Source organism: Cylas formicarius, unplaced genomic scaffold (genome assembly GCF_029955315.1).
Source record: "Cylas formicarius isolate icCylForm1 unplaced genomic scaffold, icCylForm1.1 PGA_scaffold_6__28_contigs__length_40554024, whole genome shotgun sequence".
Lineage (NCBI taxonomy): Eukaryota > Metazoa > Arthropoda > Insecta > Coleoptera > Brentidae > Cylas > Cylas formicarius.
Window position 1 is genome coordinate 34,792,166 of NW_026844347.1, and position 12,072 is coordinate 34,804,237.

General features: G+C 31.0%; 1 protein-coding gene across 1 annotated transcript; it reads left to right on the top strand.

Moving 5' to 3' along the window:
• Positions 1-10,827: 10,827 nt before the first annotated feature.
• Positions 10,828-11,939, top strand: LOC132703557 (macro domain-containing protein CT2219-like). The gene is made up of 3 exons (XM_060672883.1): positions 10,828-11,172; positions 11,285-11,453; positions 11,570-11,939. Exons 1-3 carry the CDS (start codon positions 10,834-10,836, stop codon positions 11,863-11,865), a joined length of 804 nt encoding a protein of 267 aa, XP_060528866.1. The 5' UTR covers positions 10,828-10,833; the 3' UTR covers positions 11,866-11,939.
• Positions 11,940-12,072: the final 133 nt, after the last annotated feature.

Genomic DNA, 12,072 nt, shown 5'->3' on the forward strand with positions numbered 1-12,072 from the left:
GACGATTCATATTCACGTACACAGTCACCAACTGAAACTATATTATTCTGATGTATGTTAAACCGTTAATTTAAATTTCAAATTCGAAAATTCAAGGTTTGCTCTTTTATTTTTCTGTAAAGTACGTTTTTGTTGACAACGCGTTATTTGGTAGTCCGCTCTAGACAAGCAAAGTTTTTAATGTTGTACCCTGCAGAGCGTAATGAAAATATGCTCCAATTCGAAGAGATATTCCTTTTTACCTTCTCGAGTTGTGGTAGGTAAAGCCTGGGGCGAACTATACGTCCAACTTTGTTGTTATCGCTTCAACTTTGCTAAGTAGTAAATTCGGTGTAATCGTATCTGGTTTCCAGTCAAATTGCTCGGAGGATCGAGAACAAAGGATACATTGTTATTAAATTATCTTTTATCGAGACTTTAACGAGTCAATTCACATGTTATTCTTTATTTTTTTTAGACACGTGACAACATAAAAAATTTAATCAATAATGTTGGAAATATTCAGTGATAAAAGAAGGATAGTTCCGAAACAGTTTGGTAAAGTATCCATCTAATTTTAAACAAGTGTTTTCACCAAATTGTCACAGAACCTTCTCTACCATACTACTTAGTGCATGCGATCAAAAGGATATTTTTAATAAAAAAATAATGTATTCCTAAATTTAGAAATTTAAAACTGGTTTAATTAAGTATTTCCTAAAATGTCTATTATGGAAGGACCTAAAACCGGCAACACTGCGAAAGACGGCCGAAAACCGCCGGGTCAAGTTAAACGAACCTGTACATGCCGGCCATTAGCGAACGAGAACTTTTATCGCAATACATGGGGAGATTTTCATGGTTGAAATATCAATTTCTTTATTATTTCAGCCAAATGATCCAAATTGCCCCGAACATGTACTTTATTCGTCGTTTTTTTTCCTTTTTCAGCTCCGCTCGGCCGTATGTTTTAATTAACCAAACCTTGCTTCGAATTTAGCAGCAATTAACTAAATCACAGCCCAGAATGCGAAAAAATTCGGCAGTGTTTTAATTTTTCTTCTCCCAACTTTCCTTTCACTTTTGTATTATTTTCTAGATTAGAAACACAAAAAGGTAATAGTATTTTTTAAATGTGAATCTTTTTGTAAGTGTAAGTATGTGATCTCAATCGAAGTTTACAATGTTTTACAAATTTTCTTTTCCTGTCAGTTTTGTTTCCAACATGCAACCAAAGAAATAATATCATTTTAAGAGAATAAAATCTCTTGTAGCACTGTAACACTGCAATTCAAAAGTGGAGCTTTTCATGACTTGAACTTTATTTTTTTTCTTAACCACTCTATCGAATATGATTTTATATGTTTGCAGAGTTCAAAAATATGAAGAATGCATCACTAAGTTGAAACATTCCACTTAGTTCCCTCTTTTAAAACACTGCCAAACTCTAAACCAAGAAAAGGCTGGGTGCTCGGAACCAAATTGGTTTGATTTAAAAATATTGCGAAAAAGTTTAAATCCGGCAAGCAAATTTTCACGCAGTCAAAAGTAATGTATTCAAACTCGTTATAACTTTAGACCAAAATAAGACCGGAGGAAAAAGTCTTGTTTTTGAAACAGCCGTTTCTCATCGCTCTATAATGGATTTCACTGGTTTTGGTAAAAAATTACTCCCCGACCGGCTATTCCGTTAATTTTTAATTCTTTTGTGGATTGCTTTCGTTAACTTCACGGTATAATAAAATTATCGGTGCAAATTGTCTCGCTCTGATGCGAGGAAACTTAAGCTGGCTTATAAATATTCCAGCTGCATCTGTCAGTTGGATTGATATACGGGTAAAGCGCGAGTTGGAAATTTTAAACAAAATAATGGAAAGTACTTCACAATAATTGGTATTTCCAAACATCTATTCTTTTTTTAGTAATACTTATCGTAGTTATTTTAAAATTCGACAATTAATTTTCACTTTCAACCCCTTGAATCTCTTTAACCGCTAACACTTGCCATCTCCTTATTATTTTATATTGATTTATGTCGTGTGATGCATTGCTCAACGGAACAACAAGTAAATTTTTAGGTGCCCAAATATTGGCTCCCCTGTATATTTTATAGCAAGGTTGTAATATATGTTTTGAAAGGGATGGTATGATTAACTCATGTGCCGAATTTGAATAAATTTTAATAAGCCAAATTTCAGTTATTGAATTAAATATGACGGACAAGCTGGACAATCACATATCAAATAAATGTTGGTTTACAATGAAGACATGCACATTTGGGTTCACACATTCAAAATAAACGAAGCATGCAGCTATATCATTATGTGCTTCTTAGGATCGAACTCATACATGATAATCCGTTTAATTGTCGAAATCAAAGATATAGTTTTAGCAGTAAAATAAAATGAAAACATTTTAGACACTGCTCTAAAACTGTCAATTATGGTTGCTTTTTTCAATTACCAAAACTTCTAATTTTCTAATTTTGCTATCATATTTAATTCAATATCTGAAGATTGTACCTAATTAAAATTTACAGACAATACCTGGCCACCTCAAAATTTACATGGGATGGGTTGAGTTAAACCAAAAATATAATATATTTATTTGTCATTGTTTTCCAATATATTTAATGCATATCACCTGTATGTCAAGCAAGAAAATTCAACAATGAAGCGGTAAGTAAACAACTAAGAGCTAATTTAAGGTTTTCAATCAAAGAATACACAGCGTAAATACGTATGTACGTAATAAACCCTAATAATAAAGGTAGCTGAGATTTATTATAAAAAAACTAAAAATGCACAAAAATACAGGGTAGTAGCAGTTCAAAATTGGAACACTCTGTAGACAAGGCAAGAAATACAAAAATTAAGGAATTTAGTTTACCTAAGGTATTTCTTAGTCCAGCTCTGCTAATTTAATTGTGGTAGCTTCACGGCATCTAAATATACAACTTTTATTCGATTTAACTGACACTGATCTTCATTGGCTTAAAAAATATCCATAGAACCTTAGTGAAAAAACGACAACTACGTTTATCTAGTAAATAGATGTATATTCATTGATGTGCATGGAATATTAACATTTTATCGAAATCGTAGAGTTCAAAATATTAACAATAAAACGAGCTCTACGGAAACGTCACTATTTTGGCTTGCTGTAAGTTTGGAAATTAATATTTAACAGTTTTGTGCCACCTAACTAAGAAACTTTTCATGTCCAAGTGAGACTTTTTTTTTTCGTTTTTCTTAACCTAAAATATCTAAGTATTTCTATTATTCCTTTAAAACACTCTTTTTGGTAAGTTTAGACAGAAAATGTCATGTTTTTATTAAAAGTTTGGAAATAAAACAAATTGAAAGAGTTTTGTTTTTATTTCTATTATTCATGTATATTATAAGATTTATTTTAAAAATGTCAAATGACAGTAAGTAGTATTGTAAGTAGTATAGTAAATTGTTAATTCATTAGTCAACCTCTTTTTTAATGACAAATGTGATAAACTTACAAAAGTGGAGTGTTTCAATTTGGATAAATGACTTTTAACGGTTTTTCAATGAAATTTTTCAAATTAATTAATTTATTTTATATTTATATCAACACATACTACTAAAGTAAATCACAAATATATAACAGAATTTCAGCCGTAGAAAATGATAAATATTTATACAATTTTGTATCTATATTTTATATATCTAAATATCCCTGAAGAGCGGTATGTTTACATCAAGCCGGTTAATTTTGTTTACCTGTCGTCACTTTAGACCTAACGTAAAAATACGATCGCAATAATTTCATTAACTTTATAGGTATCGGCTGTCATCTCGTACACAGCACCGATTAATAACGCATTTTTGCACCCTCACTAACCCTCTGTCCGGATATTTTTTGTTCAGCAGCTCACGGCTCTCGGGGTCTATCCTATGAAATTATAGCTGCATTAAATTGTCTCGCATGGCTGCCTTTTTCCTATATATGGAGGAGAAAGGTTCGAGTTTTAAAAGGGATATCAAACGGAAACTCAAGGAAAGACAGACCGGAAAATTATATTTTGTCACCCCATAAAAAAACACTTCTAAAATGAAAAGAAAAACGATAGAAACCATGGTGGTGCGTAAAAGGTTTGATTTAAAACAAAACGGGAGAGACAATGAAGTTACTTTGTTCGTTTTTTTTTTCGCCTCTTGATGGCCGAGAAAGGATATCGGAAAGAGGATTAATTTAATTGCGCTTGACAAGCGAGTACCTTGTCGAAGTGGTTTGTCGGATTTTTAGTTAATTAAATAGGAGCAGCCTCTGGTGAGTGGAAAATTTTGAAATAAAACATAACTAAACGGGCATCTAAAAACTAAACTTTTATTTCTCTTACAGCATTTCCTTAGACGTCATGTGGAAACGAAACTATGGTTATGGTTTCGTTAGTATACTTTTCTAAACATTGTTCTATGCTATTCTATTTTAAGGTTAGGACCATAGAGATTTGCGTATGATGTTCCCGTCTAAGGAAATAAAAGTTTATATTTTATTTTAGTGTCTTGTGTAATTATTCAAAAATACGATAAATACAAAACAGTTTCTTAATGCGAGAGAGTTGGAAATCATTATTAAACTGTAAAAATTTGTGGCCTTAGCTGTATTCCATGCAACAAAGATAATTGTCAGGGGTTCGTAGCAAGAGGAAATAAAAACAGTGGATTGGAATATAAAAAAGAATGTGGTAAGCTGATAACATGGTACAAAACAACTAAAATACATATGGATATTTATCAATTTGCCTTATTATCTATACTTCTATATAAGTTTTATGTGTGTTTATAGTCATGTATAATAATTTTTCAAACCGAAATTTATATGGTATGCGAAATTAGTATGACCGTAATTTAGAAATGATTTGAGGTGTATAGTTCCTGAAAGCTGAAAGTCGGAAAACTATCATTTTAATTTGTGTTATATAAGCTTTTAGTTAACTACTTTGTTTAATGATTCCTGTCATTGCAAATCTACATTTCAATACTCTCTCGTATAACGAAACATGCTGAACTGTTATAATAAGGGTGGTAAAGTTATATTTACATCAGTTTTGGTTAGTTTACGTTACTGGCCTTATACTTTCTTAATTTATCAACATCCTGACTTGAGAAAATATTTTAATAGATAAGATCGAAACAATTGAGAAATTTTTCAAAATATACAGAATATTTCATACAAGCAGTGGCATATACGTAGTTTGTGATTTTTATGTCTTGAATTGTTTGTTCTCACTGGTGATTAATTAATAATCTGTTAATAATTTTTTTTTATTAAGTAGATGATCATGAACATATTTCATTATATATTTTACATAATATAATTTGTCGTTCAGAGAGAACCTACAATATATCAGGTAAATATCAGTACCGTCCATTTCTAAAAATCATTTATAAATTCTAATTTTTTTGTCGCAATAAATCATTTAAACTAATTACCTCATAAATTCATATTTTTGTGATCAAACTAAAATTAATTGACACTTTTTTTATTAATGTTTTAGGTTAACACTAAACTCTGGTTCACTAACATTTGTCTTTAAAATTTAACGAATTTGTGAATTTCAATTTATGTAACTCGCGCGCCATCTACCTTGAGATTTACGAAACGCCTGGAATCATGTTGAAAATAAGTCATCTGAGTACTGCTTACAAACGTGGAGTTGATGAAATAGTGCAAAGCGTTTATATGATTTTACAACTTCAATTTATTTTATGTCGATACTCTGCATAAATGAGTCAATACCATGAGACGGAAAATTTCAAATTTGTTTCTCCTTCTGGACCCTTTGAAATTGTACTAAAATTCTTTCAGTCTTTTGACTATTTTAACGTCTATTTTTAATATTATAGAAGTGGCACAAAATTTTTTTTTTTAATATATAAAAATTAAAATTCTAATTCAATCATAGTAATATTTTTCAAAGGAATCTTAATATGTAAAATTACACTATTACGAAACACTCTGTGGAATTAAGGATATTTTTAAAGTGTGTATGTTTCGATTAATGCCTTATTTTCAATTTTTTTAAGATTTTTTTTAAAGACACACATCGCCAGCCGAAATCGTTTAAAAATGTATGTATCTTCAATCAGTCAATAATCAATCTTTTTTTTTTTTTAATGACCTGCCACTATTTGCTATTTATGGATTGTTTTGAGCTTCAGTTAAGCTCTAAAAAGAAGAACTTAACTGAAACTGTTAGTAACCGTTCTTCTTCTTCTTTTACTTCTGTTGGCGACGACTGCTAGGATCATTCGGCCATGTTCGTAACTGCTGATTTCAGTTAAACCCTGAAGAAGAAGAAGAGTTTAACTGAAAAAGTTTCAGTTAAGTTTTAAAGAAGATTTACGTAGTTCATTAACAAATGAGTCAATAATCCCATTAATAAGAGTCTCATTTGATGTAATTATAAACTCTGCTGCTCCCACAAATAGAAAGAAATACCTGGTAAAAGCGATCTGGGCGATCTAAATGTTTTATCAATATGTTAAAGTGTGCTTTATCACCCCGTTATTACTAACATGGATCTGGCAATCCTTTTTTTTAAACATTTCAGAAATATAGATAAGTATCTAATGTCGTCAAATATATTAGAACGGTTTTTAAAGTGCGTTGCTTGTATTTTATTTTTACTACTCGTGCGGCTTACGTTGCAAGTTCCGAGTACGGTTAATATCCGAAATCGGAATCTTTATACGCCAAGAATAGTCTGTGAATTCCAAATTGATGCTTTCGTATTATACCAACTCTAATACGAATTCTGCTAATTTAAAAGACCGAAGAGCGCAAGCCGTCTAAGCAAATTCCCGCTGAATTCGTAATATTTTGAAACGAATTCTTCGCAATACCGTGCTCAGAAATTCGAGGTTTTGTTGTCGGTTGTATGCCCGCTCTCTCATCTATGATTTAAATATGCCCGAAATTGAATTCCAACAGTGCCGCATGTAATGCGGAAATTTGACATTCATTCTTTAAGAGAGACAGAGAGACAGAGATTTGAATTTCCGTACTCGAAGATGAGACCGAACGCCAGGCTGAGGAAATTGCTTGTTTAGTTTTTCTATCCGCGTACATACATGATTTTTGTGCACAACGTTGTGAGGAATCGTTAACACAAGTTAGATAACTCGCTTTTAAGTTCGTCAAAACTTTCCATTTCATTCGATCTCTCCATTTTTGGGGATGCTATTATAGCAATAGGTATGGGGGTGTTTCAAAACGAATGGGCCATAGAATATTTGTCAAATAAATCTATTTCCTAAAGTCAAAAATTACGGAGCTACAGTGTGATAAAAGTAATTTTATTTTCTGTTTTTTCATTACTTTATTACGTTCACAATTTTTGATATAGGCCCAAAATTGGCATGAGTGGCTTTTGGGGATGAGACATTAGATGATTCAATCAGTTTTGCAATAACTTGTACATGGCGCCACCTGCACACACTTTCGTGTACCGTTTCAGTAAAAAGTATTACAATTCCTGGAAATTGTCACTTTGTTACCCGATATTTTTGTTTCAAAAAGAAAAATATCAGTACTTTACTTATTAGTTAGTTTTCTGTCTTATAAAAGTAAAGTAGGCTTTAACCGGTTTTTGTTCAGCAAACAATTAAAATTGTAGGAGGCATAGTACGTTATAATTTTGACAGTTATGTGATATTTCAAAGTTATTATTTGTTTTAATTTTTCGTTTATATCATTTCGTTTTCAAATACCAGAAAGTCTTGCTGAATCCTGATCTGCAAACAAGAAGAAATGTTTTTACCTTTGTTCGAAACCATCAAAATGAAGGCCCTAGTTTTATTAACAAAATATTATAAATATTTAGAGGTATTTTTAATTTTTATAACAGACATTCGTGAGAATTGTAAAATCTTCATTTGATATGGGAATGGCGAATTCGCGATAAATGCGGGGGCAGATATAATAAATAATTATGTACTAGGACCATTTGAATTACCCCCAAATATTGATGCCGGGTGATTTGCCTTTGGCTATAAGAAATAAGAAATGAGAAGATACTTTTGTTTGACCTCCTTTTGCACTAATTGTAAGAAATTAAATTAATTTAAATTTTCCCCATAAATGGATTGACAGAAGAAGACCGCTTCTTGAATGGTCTGCACGTAATCCGGATTTTAATCCAATGGATTTTTGTTTCTGAGGCTATATTACATCAGTGCCTTACAAAGACCCAATAAATTTTGGCAGAAAATTCACAATAGAAAATTAATTTTTTAAAATTAGTCAATCACATTTTGTTAAACGAATTTTGTTTTCTCTTTGATTTGATTAAAATTATGTCTAGCAAAATTTGCCTTATTTTGATTTTTCATTAGTAATAGTAATTAAAAACACTATAGGTTGTTTTTGTTTTTAAAATTTTTTTTTTTGCGGTATTCACTCGCAAATATTAGTAAGTTCATTTTCGATATTAAATTAATAGCCACCTATTATATAATCTACAAAGGGTTACATAGCAATTTAAAAATATAAATATATTGAAAATGGTTTAAAATATAGATATTGAACATTAATATCTCTTTTACCGGAAAATTTGCAAAAAAGTGTGTAGAGTTCGCACCATCTACAAGTTATTGCAAAACTGATTACACCATCAAATTTTTCATCCCCAAAAAACCACCGCAGTCCAACTTTTGTGCCTATATTAAAAATTATGAACGTGATAGAGTAATAAAAACGAAAAAATTACTTTTATCACCCTGTAGCTCCGTATATGTAATTATATTTAGGTAGATATTATTATTAGTTGAAAACATGTGGCTATATGTATACTAGTTAAAGGAGCCTTATTACCATGCTGATGAGACAGACACTTTTGAAGCCATCATCAAATGTTGGAAAGCGAGATGCGCATGCGTAAGCGGCTTCAACCAATATTAATAACTTACGACGTCCAATAATCAACATGGCCGTTGACAGTTCGTCGATTCTCGTTATAATATGCCCTGGTCGCAATAAATTTTCAAAGAACGTGTTGCATGCTGGGTAAAAAAAGTGTATACCTCCGTTATTGGTTATAAACACTCCGGAAATACTTTATAACTTCACAATGTATCGAGATCGGATTTGTTACGTGATACGTGTGTATCTTTTGTAAACCGAAAATTGCTTGCGGGTTCCTATAATGTAAACGCGTTAGGGCACTCGCACATCCATCAAAGTCATCCACAGACCTAGGGGGCTGAATACGAGAACGCGTCTGTTTAGGGCCAATATATTAGATAAGCGGTTAAAACGTCGAAGCAATATTATATTGTTCATACGTAACTCACTAATATCGATTTAATCATTTCTCTAAATCGAATGGAGAAATAATTCTATTAAAACCAGCACAAATAAATATTGAAACAACATATTTCATTGAACTCATTACTTGAATATGTTTTGAGTCAATAATCAATCGCAATAAATCATCTTGAAAAATAATAAAAACAAAGAATTTTTAAGACACTCAACGGTCACATACCGTTCATGCTGCTATGTTTAGGGGTTGTTATGGAGTTTCTTAATTATATTTTGCTTCTCTAAGTAGTATAAGGCCCACGTAAAGGATTATCGAAAGATGAATAGAGGACAATAATTATTTGCCGTCGCTGACGGGGATAAAGTTGAAGAAACTTTAAAGGAGATTTAACTTTCATTTTATATCGCAACTTCGGTATCAATTAAGAGACAAAGGGGATTAAAATAAGAGCAAAATTTCGTCCCGAACCTTAATTACGGAATGATGCAAATTTACTAACCAAAACTAAATCCCGACGAAACAAAAGCAACCAGCCTGTGGCCATATTCAACTTTGTAATACAAATTTATAAATTCCCAAATTTGTCACCTTGTTTTATCCGAAAATAAATAAAAACTTGGAGTGCACACGAAAAAGTTAAAGAAGTGGAAAAAATCCTTTTTTATGAAAGCTTTTACTTGCTTTAACAATAAGGGTCGCAGTGCCTGACGTTTGCTTTTGTATATAGGGTACGAGAAAAAATTAAAATTTACTAATTTACAAATATTCAAAATTTCGATTTAAAACGAAAACATTTAACATTCACAGTCTCATTATCACCTATTTTATTTGATTGTATCTTTCATAACTATGATGTATGTGCAAGAAAAATGTTGATTTTTCAATAGAGAATATTTCTAATCCAAAATGACAGAATAGTAATGATTGTATTCAACGAAAAATATTTTGGATATTGCACATTGAAATTAACAAAAGACGTATGGACCTAATCTTATATTTTTAAAACTTCCCCCCGTACTCTAACAATCTTTGCTTGAAAATCTGTAATGTTATGTATTTTGAAATTTAAAATATTTGTGTTAACATTTTGTGTTTAAAAAGTAAAAAGACCGCTTCACTCTCTAGTAGATTTTATGTTTTTGATTTTTTTTTCGTACCTTATATAAAAAAAAAACAACAGATATTGTGAACCTTTTTTTTTAAGTAAAGAATATAAAGAATTACTTTTTTCCGTATCTTTCACTTTTTAGTATATTTGCTCCCTTGTCTACTCCATCCGTCGATATACTTTATGTATTGAAGTAAATATTGTCAGTTTTATTTTTATATTGATTTTTTTTTATTAAATAATAGTGAGTAATAATGTATTAGTAATAGCGTATTCCTCAGTTCTGTTCTTGGTACGTGGCATATAAGCAACTCGTGACGTTTCAAGGTTCGATCGTTGTTGGAGGTTTGATGCATCCTTTCGAATATAGGTTTAATCAATGACGTGACAAAATATATTCCTTGCAGTTCTCTGACCAAAATGTTTACCATGGGTAAGGTAAAAAATGTTATTCATTTCTTTCAAAACATTGCTAGAGAATTTGCCGATTTGTGTAAAAAGTCGGTTTTGTTTGAAAAAATTCAATACAGTTTCGAATAAAATGACTTGGGAGAATGTTAAACAGAAGTTTCTGTCGATGAGCATCGAGGAAAAACGAAAAAATTACAAAACATCGCATATAGAATTAAAAGATATTCCCACTTGGAAGGATTATTACCAAATAAATAAAAACAAGCTGTCGAAAAAAATTGCTCCGTTGCCGGGAAATAATATCGACAATACGAAAAATGAAATTTTGTTAGATAAAATTTCTGTGTATCGTGGTGATATTACCAAGTTGGAGGTACTTCATTATTTTCTGGAATTTCCAATCTATTATTTGAATTTTGTGCAATGAACATTTTAAGTAATTATATAAGTTTACTCTTATTTTATCTGGATTCTTTTTTTATTAGATTGATGCAATTGCAAATGCAGCTAACAAGTCCCTTCTGGGCGGAGGAGGAGTAGATGGTGCTATTCACAGAGCTGCAGGTAAAACTTTGGTAGAAGAGTGTCGAAGTTTGATGGGTTGCGAAACTGGAGAGGCCAAAATAACAGGAGGATATGCTTTACCAGCAAAATGTAACTATTATTACCAAATTATGAGTTATTTTCATTTCTGTTTCTATATTTATATAATGCATGTTTAAAAGCTTTTTTACAATAGGTAAATATTATACAAACATGATTATTTTTAGATGTAATTCACACAGTAGGACCACGAGGAGAAAAGCCAGATTTACTTAGAAATTGTTATTTAAATTGTTTAAAAGTTCTTTTGGAAAATAATTTAAAGTCCATTGCATTCCCTTGCATTTCAACTGGAATTTATGGATATCCTAACCTCCAGGCATCCCATGTTGCTGCATACACAGTTAGAAAATTTCTTGAAGAACACATCAACAATATTGACAGAATAATTTTCTGCATATTCTTGGAAGAGGATAAAGATTTATATGAAGGCATATTGCAGTCTTACTTTCCTGTTCAATAGTGTTATTTTACTTACTTTTGGTTATGTGTAATTATTTTGTTTTCCAACTTTTGTTGCTAATAAAGTAAATTTGAATTGCTCTTTTTCTGCATTTCTACACAACCCAGAAAATATTTTGGTTGCTTTTATTTTTATAAAACAGTCCCGTATTCATATAGTTATTTGCTATAGGTACAGAGGCAAATGAACTTTGATTATAAAAAGAAA

Excerpts from the sequence above, each read along its gene's own strand:
- LOC132703557 (XM_060672883.1), top strand. The coding sequence starts at position 10,834 with ATGTTATTCATTTCTTTCAAAACATTGCTAGAGAATTTGCCGATTTGT. Across the intron at positions 11,173-11,284 it reads GTGATATTACCAAGTTGGAG|ATTGATGCAATTGCAAATGC; the intron begins GTACTTCATTAT and ends TTTTTTTATTAG. Across the intron at positions 11,454-11,569 it reads ATATGCTTTACCAGCAAAAT|ATGTAATTCACACAGTAGGA; the intron begins GTAACTATTATT and ends GATTATTTTTAG.